Below are 16,854 nucleotides of genomic sequence, written 5' to 3'. Positions count from 1 at the left end.
ATGTCCTAAGTGTACTTGAATATGCCAGTCTTGGGGATGTGGAGTTGGCTCAGTGTCTCTCTTTACACGGCATGTCATTGTTGGTCTGATAATCTGGGGTAATTGCTGTCTCTTGGATGGTCAGAAAAGTGTAAGAGGCTTGGCTTCCTGTGTGACAGTAAATAGCCTCAAGATTTACAGGACGAGGGCACGTTCACAGACCAGGCTGTGTGTGTTCCCTCTTTAGCCACCATCACCACAGTGATGCATGTACTATATCTGTGTGTACCCTGAGTAAACAATGCTCCTGGCTGCAAAGCTCAAGCCAAATCAAAGGGTACAAAAACTCAATGAAGAATTCTGCTCAATATGGGATCAGTCAATTGGCTAATTTATCCCAAAAGTTAAAAAAAGAAATGTTTTGCTTAGATTATCTAGATTTGGCTATATCAGTAAACATTGTCTTACACACCTATTGTTTTTCATTATAAGTAGGGTGTGTGTGTGTGTGTGTGTGTGTGTGTGTGTGTGTGTGTTTTAGTTTGTGAAGCTCTGAGGATAGAGGATGTTTATTCAGCTATAAATACAGTTCTCTGCACCAAGACATCTCTATTTAGCTGAATCAAGCTGAGCTGATTTTTCTTTGCCAGAGATCAGGATAATCTTTGAAAAGTTAGATAAGCACTGGCGTTTAAGTTTTAGCCTCCTGTTTACTGTATAGTTAGCCTCGGGATCCCTGTGTATCTGTGGGACACAGAAACCTTTTGTGTGATGGCTTTACTTGTACTTTTAATAGGAGTGAGAAAACAATCCATCCTAGAACTGAAACTGTCCATTGCCACATTCTGTGTGAGCCACAAAATAGTACAATGTGCTTCGACCTCTGTCTCCTGTGCCTTATATAGCAGTATTAATTCTGGGCCTTCAATTAGAGATGAATTTAGAAAAAAAGTCACAGTCCGCCAGGGGCTAGGGAGCACTAAAGCAGATCATGACCTGGGAGTTGATCTCAAGCATGCTGCACAAGTGTGTTGGTGGCATGCTACACTAAAATGCTGCTGCAGTTGATACTCATCCTGCACCCTGCAGACAACAGACAGAGGCTGTGGGAGTTCCTTGTCATGAAAGAGTTTTTTCACACAGGTTGGATTTACTGTCTTACTGCACATTGACAATATGAGATAAACCATATTAACTGGCGAGGGGTGATACACTTAGTGGTGGCTCCTCCGAGCCCTACACAGAGCCATGGAGAGTGTATGCCCACTAGTACCAAGGTGAACTGTAGGCAAGTGGTGGAAGAACTGAGAATGGCCTGGCTTTTCCAAGGCTGGTCTTGCAGTTTGTATGTTTTAGCATTTACTCAGTAGCCCAGATTTCCAGAAGGCAATTAACAAGCGTGAGTTAGTTACCTGTCTTAACTCCTGAGTGTCACAATCTAAATATGGTGCCTCTACATTGGTACCCAGCCTCAGCTCCCAACATCTGAAACATCCAAAATATTAGCTCATAATGGGGACTAAGTTTGGTCAACCCAGTTCCTGAGTTTTAGTGTTCTCTCCTGAGGAGTAAAAATGAATTTGCATTGATAATACGGGCCACTGTGTATTTGTGGTCCTGAATAAATAAATTATCCATCCTTCATAGCTTTGCAGCCATGGTGGGCTCCAGCAGCCAAGGCCCCATCTTCCCAGGCTTAGGATACTAGGGAAGCTTTCAAATCATCAGGTCTTCATCCATTCAACACAGGCACTTCCTGAGAAGCTACTGCATTAGGCATGCTCCATATCTTCCAATGGCTTCCTTCTTGTTCCATTACCTACCATCTCACTGAGGAGATAGATCAAAGTAGTGGTGAGATCAGGTCTTGGAGTGAGACCCAATTCTAAGATCAAGTTAGCATCTTAATCTTTAAGGAACTTCTGACACTAATCAGAATTGATTTGGTGAGGAGGAGATCTTCTCATCCACACAGGAATTCCTGTACAAGGGTTCTCACATGCAAGGTCGGCTAAGTTGTCAACAGAACTGATGTTGAGCCACTTAAGGTTCCAGGAAATTCCCAAAGGAGGCTGCCTAATCTAGCAGATAAAAATATTATCAAACAACGATAATAAAACTGGATTTTTTATCTTAAATCCATATTTGGCATTTGTAGGGTTATTCTATATTGGGATATGCCACCTTCATTCCTATATCCTAAATGGAAGTTGGTTTGGGGTTTCATCCCTGGAAAGAGAAAAGATAGGGGGTGGGGGCATTTAAGAGCAACGTCTGCACATTTTAGAGCTTTCACCATCTCAAAGTGGTGACCCTGAAGCTTTCTGGATTCTAGGTAGGAAGAGCACCTTCCCCTTCTCCTTAGTCTTTCTGCAGACTGCCGCTTCTTGAGATGCTGTGTGTGGCCATGGTGCAATATCCTTCTCAACTGTTCTCCCTAAAAACAAAGTACATCATGGAAATGTTAATCACAGAGAACTGTTTGCAATAAGCTGTCTCCCTGGTGGCAATTTAGTAAGGAAAGGAAAGGTTACCGCCTGCATACAGATTTACCCAGACACTAGACCCATTTCTGCTTGGTATTTTGAATTTTTTTTTTTTTTTAAAAAAGTACATTATTGCTTTTATATAGTCAGACTGAATCATGGAGCTCAGAGACCTGATACTCTGTGTCTCCCCTTGATGGAGAATGGATGCTATGGTATCCCAACATGCTTGTTTATGTCTTCCTGTGTTCCCTTCAGGAGATGTCTATCACAATTTGTGATGTGCCAGACACTGTGATAGGCTCTCTGAAGGCAGAGACATATTTCATGGACTTGCTCCTGTGCTTTGATAAATGGCGGCGGGGGGGGGAGGGGTCTTGTGAAGAAACACATGCTGTGTGGTGGAATAGATGGGGTGATCAGGTGTTTCCTGAGCCTTGAGGAGCCTGGTGGAGAAATAGACACTGCAAAGGAATGGAGTTGCAAGGATAATTAAATTCGGTCTTGCATGGAGCTCCTACCTAAATGAGCATCACTGGGTGCTTGAGAGCACTGTATTCAAGGAGAAGGAAGTGGGACTGCTCTGTTATGGGAATTCCTAAGGAGCCAGAGATGGTTGAAGTCGTAAATGAAAGGGTTGACTTGGGAATAAACACAATCAAAAATGCTGTAGACTTGATGAGAACATTGAACCTCATCTCGAAGCCAATGGAGTCGGTACAGGTTTACCCTAGGTGGTGATATGATCAAAATTACATTTTTGAGAGATCTCTTTGGGGCAACTAGAGATGAGATTGGAGGAGTGCCAGGCTGGGCCCAGATCTGTTTCCCATTGTAAATTTTCCTGGGAAATTTTAAACTGGAGGATGACCCCTAGGGGACTTTCCAGTCACATTTGTACATTCCAAAGCCTCTCTTGGTGAGCACTCACAGGGTTATCTTGGGAAAGCACATTAGGAAAATACTGTTCTTCTAGCGTGATAGGAAAACAATAAATGAGGTCATGCGTAGAGACACACCTATAATCCCAATGCTTGGGAACCAGAGATAGGAGGGGCACAAGTCTGAAGCTAACCTGGGCTACATAATGGAACTCTATACACATTTGAGAGAAGAAAAGAGGAGGAGGAAGAAGCAGAAGAGGTAAATAAGGAAGGGAGAGAAAAAAAAGAAGAGAGATTGAGATTACAGATCTTGGCGTAGCTTCTATGTGAACTGATGTGTCTGGCATATGTGGGAGCTGTGTGTGAGCATGCGTACATGCGTGTGTGTACCCCACATGCAGCCAGAGGAGGAAAAATGATGCTTCCATCTTCTTCTTTTGCTTCCTCGTTGGCTCACCAGCCTGGGTGATTGAGGGCCTGGAGCACGTACACCTCTTCGTCCATGCTGAAGGCATCTCTGGTAATGGCATCTGGCCCATATGCAGATGTAGCTTAACTTGGTGCTGACATCAGCCAGTTTGTAGCACCTCAGCGTATTTCTGGGTTGCAAATGAGAGTTTCTTAGTGCCAGGCTCGCTTGGGCTGTCACATCAGGTGATGAATTCTCTGCATCAACGGCGTGTTGCTAAGGTAAGTGCAGAGGAAGAGCGGGGAGGAGAGGAGACGGGACAGGCACTGCTTAGCCCAGCAGCCTTTGCTTTCAACTAAAGGGGCTGCAGAAACCGCCAAAGCCAAGGAGAGACCACTGACTGCTGGGCCCTGTTCTGGTTCAAAGAAAGAAGCATAGAAGAAAGAAATACAGGCTTTGATTGCAATTGCCCTGGACTTGACTTGAGAGCTCATCCCTCTCACTCTCTCTTCAGATAGTCATGCTTGGTCTATAAGTATGCTTCTAGCAAAATCTGTTGTGTGTCAGATTCTGAGCCAGGGTCATCAGATTGGGCCATATAGTAGATTCACTCTATTTCAAGCACTTTGGTCGGGTAATAGCTTTCATTTGTGTTTTGAAGATCTATAATTTTTCTCACTTTGAGAAACTGCTACATTTAGTTCCAGTATTATACCTTATATTTCCCCCTCTGTAAGGTTCTAGGTGGAACCTTTTCTGTGACCTTTAGGCATCCTCAGGTGACATTAAAAGTGAGGTTGGGTCTTGCTTCTCCACCACGTGGAGATGATTCTCTCAGGAGGAACGTCTTCAGAACCGAAAAGGACTAAGTCCTCACGGGTGCTTTCCGAGGTTAACCCTGGGTGGTGTCCATTGTGAAGGACAGTGTGCGGCAGACAGTGAAGGGAGAAACTCAGGTCCAGAGAAAACACAGAGTCTTGGTTCCTGCCTCCCTCGTGCCGCTGCTAATGAGAGCATCCTTTCCTCTCACTACGCCCAGATAATAAACACACAAAGGCAGAGCTTTCTGCTTAATATTCACCCGCAGTCAGGGAAGAGGGAGAGAATTGCTCCCGAGGGTTAACGTGGCAGTAAGCGAGGTCAGCTGTTTCCCAAGATGGCACAGCCTCTGAAGGTCTTACGTTAAAGCTGGAATGATACCTCGGAAGCAGCCTCAGTGATTTACGGGAAAGACGGTGCAGTCGGGTTTGCTTGCCGCTTCTGAGCTAGCTGTTTCCAGCGGCTACAGCAGCAGGCAGTACTCTACTATGCTGTACAAAGCACTTACAGAGGAGGGAATTCTCCCGGGTCTCCCCACACCATGGTACCATGGCACCACGGCCTATCTGATTTGAACCTCCCATGCTACTGTCTCCTAAATTTGGGAGGAAATAGGGGATCATAGTTGATATATGCTTGGGAAAGTGACCTGCTACACAGTTTTGTTTCAGGTCACGAGGTTTTCCTGGAATATGGGCTTGGGACTAATATGGAATGGTGATTGCCAACTCTCAGAAGCACTTGTCTATGTCTATGTCCATTCTTGGGCTTCTGGATGGAAAAGGGAGTTGTGGTGTTTTGTTTTGTTTTGTTTTTATAAAACTAGAAGGTTTATTGTATGTATTTATTTGGAGTACAGATTTCATATATTTTCCTTCCCTGGTCCAACAGGCATATTTAAAATATTCGTTTTGATATTTAGTTGAACTAATCCTTGTTCGTCATCTTTGAGTTTCCCGTGCTGCCCCACCCCCTGCATCTAGTACTGGCCTGAGAAAGTAGAATTTTTAAGAAAAGCATCTCATTTCTTTGAGATGCTCCAGCCAAGAGATAATTCAAAGAGACATCTCTCAGTATTTCTGAGCAATACAGAATTCCAGCCCTTCCTTTCAAATCACAGGACGGTTAATATTCTCTCTTGAATACTTCAGCAGGGGCCCCATTTCGACTGCTTTAATGGAGTTGTAGCACGGTTAAGTGAGATGGTGATGGTCATCTCACACTGCCCTGTGGCTCGTGCCGTGATTCAGTGCTAATTGCTTTCCTGGGATTTCCTTCTCGTGCCAGAACAATCTTAAGGTGGCTTTTCTTTTTTCCTAGCATTGTACTCTGTCTGGTGGTATTGTACTTAAATATCTTTTATCATTTTCACAGAAGATGCCATACTATTCAGCCAGCACACATACAAAGGCCTGCCTACTCCCCTTCTTCCCCATGCATGCCACAACACATTTCCTTGCCTGCCTCCCTGCCTCTGTGCCTACCTGCCTGTCAGTCTACCTGTCTGTCTGTCTGTCTGTCTATATCTATGTATCTATCTAACTATCTATCAAAATATCAAGTAAGCATACACATATGAAATTATTAAGCTAGACAGATATCAAAGTGCTGACAGTAATTATCTCTGAGTAGTAGATTATGGGTATTAAATACTGTGCCTTTTAAGCTTGTCTTTTCTAAATATTATTGATAAGCAGACCCTATTTCTTTAAGGAAAAAAAAGACTAATAGCATTAAAATATTTTCTTGTAGAAAAGGAAGTATAGTCACTATTCTCAGCCAGCCACAAATGACACCAGAATTTATATGCCCTTAGTTGGGTGGAAAAGCAGAGGCACTGTCTCCCCAGGACAACCTGTGCTAGGAATCTGAATCTATTCTGTTTCCAGTATGGATTTTACTGTCAAGTCTTTGCCCCTGGAACATGAAAAGACCTCATGTTATGACAGAATTCTCATACCTTCACTGTTCTCAGTGGACTGTCCCAAACACACACACACGTGAGAGAGGTCCTCCAGCAGTGAGAGCAACCATTGATAGATTAGGTTAGAGGTTTGAGCTCAGAGTAGTCATTCATGGGCCTGAGGTTGGGGAGGCGTGCTCTTCTTGTTACTGCCTGGGATAAACCACTTGCTGTCCACATCTTTCCCTTGTTAAGGGTTTGATAAAACCTACCCTATGCTAAAATGACTGGTAGAAGCTGTTTTGAATGAAAAATCTGGCTTTTCTGGGAAAGTGGGGGAGCATCATTGTGTGAGCCAATGGCAAAGGAAGCCAAGCTGAGGAAGAGGGCAGAGAAGATGCTGCCTTCAAGTTAAGAAATCTGCGTTCCATCTCAGTCAGGGACCAGGAAGCCTTTTTCTTGCATCTTAGCCACTTTGTGAAAGAGATGAAACCAGACACCTGTTCATAAAGAGCTCACAGACATTCAGCCTTCTTCTTACTATGGAGCTGCTAGCATTATAGCGGTGCCCCCTCCCAGATGTGAATGATACTGTCTGCCCATCGACTCCAGAGTTTCCAAAGAATAAAGCAAAAGGACAGATGATAGAGACTATTTTTATCAGGGTAAGACGTGGTCTATTTGACCTTATTATCCACGGTTGCGGTAAATTGCTTCCAAGAATACAGTGTTTGGGGCAGGAGACACATTTTAGTGCAATGACCTCAAATATAGATATCAGTCACGTATCCTGAATTAACTGTCATAGAAGAAGTCAGTCTTGAACTTTCTTGTTTCTGTTCTATTTTGTGAAAAGACTGTCTACTCCACAAACCCTTCAGAACAGTTCCTTAAGAAGGAGCCAAGTGCCTGGTACAAATGGCCACCAAAGGCCCCCTTGGGCTTACAGTTCCTCATTTTTGCTGTCACTCTGGTGCTTCCCACAATGGTGGCCATGATGAATGGCTTGAATAGCCTTCTCAAGGGTCACCTCAGAGTTTGTCTCCTCTGCAGAGTATATTTATTCCCAGTGTTCCAACAAGACACAGTATTGCCCTCGTGGAAACTCTCACCTTCTTCTCTTTCTTGTTCCTTCTTTTTTTAATTAAGAAAATGAGCAATATATTCTGATCATGTTTTCCCCCTCCTTGACCACTTCCCACCTACCCAACTCTCTCTCTCTCTCTCTCTCTCTCTCTCTCTCTCTCTCTCTCTCACACACACACACACACACACACACAAATACATACAAATTAGACACCAAAATGCAAGAAAAGAACAGTAACAACTAAAAACCCAAACAGAGATATATAAGACAAAAATTCTCCAAAAATACCATTGAGTTATTCTTGTGTGGACCTTCTACCGTTGGGCTTGGGGAGTCTACCCTTAAGTGTGGTTAATATGCCCAGTGAGACTCCATTGCAGAAGACTAATGTTTCATTTGCAAGTAGGTATCAATTGCAGATAACTTCTTGGTTAGGGGTGGGGAGTCATGTCTATTTCATCCTGGCAGTGCAGGAACCCCATCTGACTTGAACCTGTCCAGGCCCTGTGGGTATTGCCACCTGCTTTCACATGTACAGCGGTCCTGCTGTGTCTGGAGGACACTGCTCCCCTGGTGATCCACCACATCTGGCCTTTACAATCTGTCCGCCTCATCTTTCACACAGGCTATGAGCCTTGGCGTAGAGGAGTAAGTAGATGAAGACATCCCATTTCGGATGGAATGTTCCAAAATCTCTCACTCTCTGTACACTGTCCAAGTTTTGGGTCTATGCATTAGTTTCCATCTACTGCAAGAAGAAGCTTCTCTGATGACGAATGAGCAAGGCCCTGATGTATGGGTATAGGAAAATGTCATAAGGAATCATTCTGTAGCTATGTTTCTTTAGCAAAAGAATTTAGTATTTGGTTTCTCCCTGTCCTATCTAGTCTCATGTTCTTGGCTACCCCAGCAGGGTCAAGCATGACTTCCATCTCATGGAGTAGGCCTTAAATCCCATCAGAGTGATTGGTTACTCTCACGTTGGTGTTACTATTGCACCAGCGTATCTTACAGGCAGGTCACTGATGTAGATCACAGGTTAGCTGGATGGATGATTACCTTTCTCTTCTGGTAACATGCAGAGTACCTTCCAGTTCTGCATATACTAGTCAGTGGGAGTGAAGCCTCCAGTTAGACACCAACTCAATGTCTCGGTGTCCGAGGAGATAGATGAGCATCGTCTTCATCTACAGGACCTTATCATCAGTTTGTGGAGAGCAACCAGTATCCTTGGCATCAGCCTGAGATGTTTGGGGGATTTCCATGGGGCCCTTTTGGCCAATGATTTAAGTAGATGTAATCTGTTCCTGGCACTGGAGGTTTCCCTTGGTGGTATAAGATGTCTAGTTGGGGCCTTGTCTCCCTCGTTATTTGGTGACTCCATTTATATTTCTTCATGTATGTATATAATTACTCCATTAATATTTCTTTCATAAACTATATAAATTAGGAAGCTTCTTTAGTTTCAAGTTTTCATATGGTCCCTCAAATGGCCCTTAATATGTCCCTCCCCATATTCCCTCCCTTGCTCCTCTCTTCCATCCCGCTTCCAGTTTAATCCTCCCGCTCCAGTCTTCCCCCTCTCTCTTCATAACAATATATCCTGCTAAGTACATTAGTTCCCAATGCTCCAGCAAAACATTGCCCTCATGGAAATCCTCACCTTCTTAACAACAGGCTCCACTGTTGATTAGGCTCCGTCTTGAATTATAGGTCATCCACGGTCTTGTCTCAGCTCCTTTCTTGAGTACATGAACTATACTCATCGCCATGCACCAAAGAGATTCTAGACTCTGGCATCAGGACACACAGAGCCAGGAAGAACTTAAGCATCTAGGCCATCCTTCTTATTCCTCAGAGGGGAACCAAAGCCAGCCATGTTTAGGAGCTTTACTCTCATCAGTGGCTTGTTGTTGCCAAGATTAGAACCAAAACAGAACCCTCCAGTCTCATGACTAAAAAACAGTTGTTTCTCCATAGATAGCTGGAACCGAACTGCAGACTCTTGGAGAACTACAAACACATCACACAAGTGGGAGGTGTCAGCACCGGATTCAAAGGCTCACTGGGAGGAAGAGCTTATCTGAGGGTGGGGGGACTATTATCATCCACAACGCTATGTGCCCATTTTATGGGTGTCCCCATGTGCCAGGTGCCAGTCCCTTCCTCAAGTTGCCTCATTGTCATTGTCTGCTCAAAACGGCCACCTGATCAGAGGACTGACTTCTCTCCCTTTTTCCCTTCTAGGCTAATGGAGGTTGGCAGGACGCTACTACCCCTTCATCAGTGACCTCCCCTACAGAAGGCCCTGGCAGTGTTCACTCTGACACCTCCAACTGATCTCCCAGCAATCGCATCCCGGCTGACCCTGTGCCGCAGTTGGGGCAGGGGCAGGAGGGAGGGTTTCTCTCCCAACGCTGAAGCGGTCAGACTGGAGGTCGAAGCAATCAGCAAACACAATAAGAGTCTCCTTCTCTTCTCTTCTTTGGGATGCTATTTCAGCCAATCTGGACACTTCTTTATACTCTCTTCCCTTTTTTTTTTCTGGGTAGAAGCCACCTTCCCCTGCCTCCAGCTCTCAGACTGGTCTCTGTCATCTTCCCTGGCCCTGTCCTCTGTTCTAGACTCCCCGGGTTCCTGCCCTCTATTATATCGCTGAAGGATATTTTCAACAATTAGAGGAATTTAAAAAGAAAAAAAGCAAATTACAAAGAAAACAATAAACGTATTTGTATGTTTTCATGCTGGTGGTTTGAGGAGCCAAATTTACCTCACTCGGAGCCCTCACCCCTATGTTGACAGGCAATCCTTCTGTCTCTCTTGTTATTCTCACTACCTCTTAGCAGGAATACACCACACTGCCCTACTCATTCCAGGCCACTCTGTCTCCATTTGCCCCTTCTTTCTGGGAACAATCCCAGTTTCTTTCTCTTCTTTCTGGCCCCAGGTATTTGCTGGGGACTGCCATAGCTGGCCTTCTAAGGTGCCACATGTCGCAGCGTAGCTCTATCAGATCAAATCCCAGGCAGGAAGCCAGGCGGGGGGGGGGGGGGACACACAGGATTCCTACCAGCTTTCCCATCTTCTTAGGAACAGTTCTTGGTCTCAGAGACACAGTCCGTAGAAACCATTCAACACTTGGGCAGCAATGTTCCGAACCTCACACAAGCCGGATCTGAGAAAGCTATCCCAATGGCTGCATCCGTAAAGAGTGAAGGCATCTCATCCTGAAAGGCTTCACTGTCCCTTCCTAGACACGTGCACACATACGTCACATACGTAACACACAGGTGGACCCACACACAACCCGACACCTTTGCTTGGCAGGATGCTACTTCCTTTTATCAGTGACCTCCCCTCCAGAAGGCCCTGGCAGTGTTCACGCTCATGCCTCCAACTGATCTCCTGGCAATCTAATCCTGTGCAAATGTATACATTAGCAATCATATTACTTTACCGGTGAGCCTGAGAGAGAAGCATAATGTGCCCGGGGCTTCTAGGACCCGCCCGTATGCACTTACCACAGCGGAATGCACAGGCGTTTATTGGCATGCAGGTCAGGGTTCAAGTGTAAACAGTTTTCATTCCCACCACCTCTGGAGCTCTCAGGGAGCCAGACACAGGACTCACCATATCTATGATGGATTTGGCTGCTTTGTCTGTGTTTTTATGACATTATCTTTTCAAAACATTATAGTACAGTGTGATCTTGTTCTTGGCTTCTTCCTCTGAAGGAGAGAGTGGTATAGAATGTGGTTCAGGTGAACTTTTTACTGATTAATTTGAAGACATAACAATCATAGAGTAAGAATGATGGTTTTTTTTGTTGTTGTTGCTGCTGCTGTTGAAATAATCAGAGTAATCTAAATACCGCGGGATTGAAAGAGAATAACATTTTCTAGAAAGGTAGTCTTGCTTTTGACTTGAGCTTAAATTCCCCAGTCAGCTCCTCTAGCCTTAAAGATGGTAACTTTGCCAGTAGATTAAGTGGCACATGGTCAGATAATTTTGGGGCCTCATGCTCATCATCTGTAAAATGGGAACTGTTATGCTTGGCTTACCAAGGGGCTTTTAAAAGGCCCAGGAGACTGATTTTGTTTATATTTAATCTCTAGGTCTGATGATCAAGGAGAGCAATGCCCCTGTGATGAACTGTGTCAGGCTAGGGCAGAACAAGACATGGTCTTCTTGTTCTAATTTCTGCTCGTGGTCTTGTTGTCTTCAGCATAACGACAAAGCGTTGCTTTAGAGACTTTCTGCTCTGATTTGGTTTGGGTCTATTAGTCTTCTTAGGATAGAGAAGAGATTCGAACCTAGACAGGTAGAACTTTATTTTATTAGCTCTTGGTTGAATCTAATATGTGGCCTTCCCAGTGCCTGTCCCTGTCACAGCCACTCTGCTTCAGAGACTTCTGGGAAGAAGTACAAGAACTTGAAGGCTACGAAACCAGCCCACGATGTCACACGCATGCCACATGGCACTGCGATGACTGGTAGGAAGCTTGCTTCATTTGTGCTTAGAGGAGTAGGGCCTGCGTAAAGGGAAGCCTGAGGGGATAGATATTTGAAGATGATGCAGAAAGTAATTATTTGGCAAATGAAAATCTGTCTAGCCAACCCAGGTCACTAGAAAGACTGTCAACTAACCCATGACATGCTCAGAAAAGAGTGCCTAGGAGGGACGTCATCCCCAGTCTATACAGTGATGAGAACCAGTGGCCTTTGTCTTTGTGGCAGGAATATATTGAAACTCCTCATACAAATATGGCTGGAGCTCATCATTTAACATGGAGCAAAGTGAGAAGAATGACTCCAGATCTGGCCTGAACACAGGAAGGGGATGAGTGGAACATGCGAAAGCAGGGCTGCCTTCACACAGGACAGCTTCTCTCCAGGCAGTAGCAGCCCCACCCAGCACTTCACCAGGCCTTCTCTCGGCCCAACACTTATTCCGTAGCCTGTTCTCCATGCCTACTGTCACCTCCAACATCCAGGTCTCTGTTGTCAAGCAAGGCTAGAGAATGCTGGCAGCCTCAGGATAGGAGTGGAAAGCGCGTGCCTCTAGACACCCAACTCGACCCCTAAATTCCGTGCCCCAGGATGCTTTCACATTCGAAGTACAAATGGGGGTACCCCATTTCCCCCAGCAGCAGTTTTCTCCTGAGACTGGCAGTGGCCTTGGTTGTGTCACCGTTGTTACATTTGATTGCCTCTTTCTCCTCTTCCCACTGGGGCAGAACAGACTCCTTGGCAGCAGTTCAGCCTCCTGGCACCTTCCTTCCACTTCTTTCCCTATGGTAGTGGTACTGTATTATTATTATTGTTATTATTATTAATTTTTGGTTGCCTTTTCTCACACCTACCTTCACCTCTTTCCTTCTCTTTATTTTTCTGCCCAGAAAAACCTGACTTCGATACCAAAAAAAGATAAAACTACAGAAACTCAAATTTAAAAAAAAAACTTAAGAAAAAAAAGTAAAAAAAAAAAAAACTCAACAATTCTTTCAGCTTTATTAACATTTTCCATCGTTTCTTGCGACTTGTGTCTTGTTCTTTGTAGTATTGATGACGAACATTTGATAATGAATGTTCTTGTATATTCAGATAAAGAAAAAAAACCAAAAATGCGGTCTGGATTTAATAGTGTTTATAATAAAAATTTTAAAAATGATCCTCATAGCACGCAAAACAGGAAGGGGAAGTTCCCCTTCTTTCTGTGACAATACACATCATTCCTGCATTAGTTTTTAACACCAAACTACCTATGTTCCTCATTTCCCCCATTTTTCTTTTTATTTTCTTGCATTTGTGAATTAGTTCAAGAATGCTAGAAAAGTGTCAAGTTGTGTACATCCATTTCTTCTTTCACAATGTTTAAAAGTGACCGTAATTCATTTTGTAAACTAAAAAAAAAAAAAGAAAAAAAAAGAAAAAAAATAAGGTTGGAATAGTGACATAATAGGTATAACCTAACTCATTATGTTTATTAATTTTGAGACCCAGAAATAAATTCTTTTTCCTTTCTTTATTCCTGCTCTTAAAAATACAAAAAAAAATAGTTTTGTTTCATGTTATTTTGGTTTTGTTTATTTGAGGGGGGGTGCTTTTCTTTCACTGTCCGGGTTGTGGGTCTTTGCTGGTTTTATTCCTTAAGTATGTACACAAGGTGATGTGACGAGGGGCCGCTGTAGGGGAGGCTGCTTCGTGCTCTGCTTTGCTTCAGCCGATGTCAGAAACAGTGGTAAATCCCAGGGCCACATGCCCTTGCTTTCTTGCATGCCCAGGATGTGTGGCACCCTGTAGTCCCCAAGATAATGAGACACAGACTTGCTTCTCTCAAAACTCACAGAGTCTGTCCAGGGAAATTCTTAAACCAGAAGGAAAGACGTTTTGCCTTTGTTGATTCTGAGTGTCTTTCTTTCCTCTGAATGGCTTTCTTTCTCCTTGATTAACGTCAATTGTCCAGGGGAATACTTCCTACAAGACAGGATTTTTCTCCTGGCAGCACTTCACCGGAGGTACTGCCATGGTGGGTACCATTACCAAGTAGTGTAGAGCCAGGAAGCAGACCCCAGGCTCAGGATCCACATTCGCCAATTCTGGGTAGAGAGTTGGTGAGTGGTAAGTCGGAGTCCAGACTGCAGATTGAATGCTAAAATGCTGGTTTCTGAGTCACTGATGGTGGCCCCGTAACTAACCTCCGATTAGACTGATGTCTGTTTAAACTGCAAAGCAGGCTTCCTCAGAAATTTAGTATTAGTTCTAGGGAAAAAGAAAGCCACGTTGTTGGACAGAAGGTCAGTTTTGGACATCACTCCTTCAAACATTCAGATGATCAGAAAGCAGACAGAATTCCAGCCAGATACATGAAGAAGAAAAGAACCCCTCCGAGTCGTGGAGCTGTGCTGTAGGCAGCTGTGTTGTTTCTGCCCTGAGAAAGGCAACCTCTTCACATCACCTTTGTGGTTTCCAGGCCAGCTCAAAGCTTTCTGGAAACCCCTATTTTTTTTTTTGTAAACTTTTTTTCCCCTCTTGTTAAAATAAATAAAACATTGAATGTTCCCCCTCTTTCTCTCTATGACTTCTTCCCTTTGTGGGTTTCATTTTGAAGTGTTTCCCTTTGGTTGTTGATTTTATCGCCTACCCCCTCCGCCTCATTATTGAGAGTATAAACCTGCAAAGCTCTGCTCTACTTTGGTTCCAAAAGCTTAAGCTTTTCCGCTTCTGCGAGAGCACAGGCTTCTTTCCCCTTTGATTCCAGCTGAACTTTTGTGTTCTCTAATGATACTAACACGATGTAGGTTTTACAGTCTCCTAATTTGTACTGGTAATGCAGATTCCAAATAAATAGTTTCTTTTGTTGCAAAATATATATACATACACTTGTATTTTGTGTAGATTTCTTCTTCTGTGTTGGCAACTTCGCTTCCCACATGGGCCTGGGTTACTGTAGCTTGTGCTCTAAATAGTTGCCCTAGTCTAGACCATCAGCTTTACAAAGTGAGGGAGGGAAAGGAGGGAGAAACGGAGGGAGGGAGCAATGGAGAGAGGGAGGGAGGGAAGAAGCCATAATAAAATCAACTCTACTGAAGGACAGAGTAACTCATCTGTTTTCTAAGTAGTGACTATTTGCCCAATGGGCTATCTTTGCCTTCTCTGGAAAGGTCTGGTCGTAAGGGAAATTGCATTTCTCAAGAGATGTTTCAAGGGAAAGAATCTAGATTATAAGTAATACTTCTGGACCCTCCAAAGTATTCTAGATGTCACTCCAGGAAATCTGCTCACCTGCAATTGGTTATGTCTCCGGTCCCATTTGAAGCATTCAGCCTGATAGTTTGTATCCACTGGGACCCTGGCTAGGTTACCATGTGCCAGTCAGTATTTGATGTGTTTTATCATCCACACTGTAAGTCCATGCTTCTGCCTCCAACATCATGTTTCTATCTTTGGAGTGGGAAAGATCTAATTACCTGACTTGACTGACAGTTCGTCCCTCCGAAAGCACCCTGCTGAACAAACATTACATTCCCATTTCCATGCTCCAAGGCCTCTATTTTCAAGGTCCCAAAGGAGAACAGGTGAAAGCTGAGGTAGCAACCACATACCCACCCCCATTCCAATCATGATTCCAATTAACAAAGACTAGACCAGCAGAGAAGCAGTTGGAATTGTATTTTCTTTTTTTTTTTTCCAATTGAACAAGCTGAGTGTCAATGACCTTGAAAGAATAAAGCTAGCCATTAGTGATTTTGGAAACTTTACCAGAAGCCACACCAAGCTTCAGGCACTTCCTTCAAATTTCAGCATAGAAACCCATTGACAGGTGAAAGGCACAAACGGATTAAGTTATTCTCCAATTATTTGGAAATGTGTGGGCCTTATCTACCAACATGGCACATTCATTAGAATTCACTGGGGTCATACAAAACTACTGGAAAGACTAAACCAGAAGTGTGCAATGCCTTACATACAAATCAAATAGCTTTCCTGCTATTTAATAATTTGAAGACATGTTCTGGTCAAAGGCCCTCCTCCCAATATGGTGACCAGCTCCTTTGTGGCTCATCAACTACATGTGTGTCATCTTCCACACTTAGCCAGCCGGTGGAAGGGACATGAAGAAGGCTTACCCATTTCTTGAAAACCTTGACCGAGAGTTGTATTTGTATTTCCAAATGTCAGGTCTAAGGATAATAGTGGGAGCCTGGAAAACTATTCCCTAGCTAGGCAGCCACTTCCTGGCAGTAATTCTACATGATAACTTTCTGAATGACTGGCCGGGTGACCGAGAGTGAAAACAAAAGACAAGCTTGCGTGTCGGTGTCACTGAGTGGACACACTCCAAGTGAAAGTACTGTTAGCTGCCGTTCTGGACATGGCTACATTACACCTCAGTGGGAAAGGGTTGAGAAAGGGGCAACTCATATGGAGAGATATCCAACCCAGTATTGCCTTCTCAAGGGAGAAGAAATAGAAGTCCCCTTTTTATGGAAATGTGTGAATGGAAACGAGGAGGATAAACTGTTCTTGAATATCTTCTCATTTGTTTCTAAACTTGGTCCTTACCACATAATTTGTGATCAGTAGGAAGAGGGAGCTACTGAGAGCAACAACAGCCTTGTCCCACCTTCACAAAGCCACACTTTTGTGTTCATATCGATGCCTCAAAGAATCATGGCTGGTGGTCAGAAGCCAACTTAAAAGAATGTAGTCTATGCCCTAATTAATTCATGCTGTAACAAAGCATCTTCCATACTATAATTTATAAACAATGAAATCAAATAGAA

General features: G+C 43.8%; 1 protein-coding gene across 2 annotated transcripts in view; it reads left to right on the top strand.

Annotated features, from left to right (window-relative positions):
- The window catches only part of Pbx1 (PBX homeobox 1), a 283,719-nt gene extending 268,778 nt beyond the window's left edge, over positions 1 to 14,941 (top strand). The window contains exon 9 of one of the 2 annotated variants that reach the window (XM_005370336.2): positions 9,815 to 14,941. In XM_005370336.2, the coding sequence (XP_005370393.1) occupies positions 9,815 to 9,907 (93 nt within the window). In that variant the 3' untranslated portion in view covers positions 9,908 to 14,941. The remainder of the gene's footprint in view (positions 1 to 9,814) is intronic. The other variant, XM_005370338.3, reaches the window with a different exon arrangement.
- The last annotated feature ends 1,913 nt before the right edge of the window (positions 14,942 to 16,854 follow it).

The sequence above is a fragment of the Microtus ochrogaster genome, unplaced genomic scaffold, assembly GCF_000317375.1.
Source record: "Microtus ochrogaster isolate Prairie Vole_2 unplaced genomic scaffold, MicOch1.0 UNK75, whole genome shotgun sequence".
Lineage (NCBI taxonomy): Eukaryota > Metazoa > Chordata > Mammalia > Rodentia > Cricetidae > Microtus > Microtus ochrogaster.
This window is presented reverse-complemented; position numbering and strand designations above follow the sequence as displayed.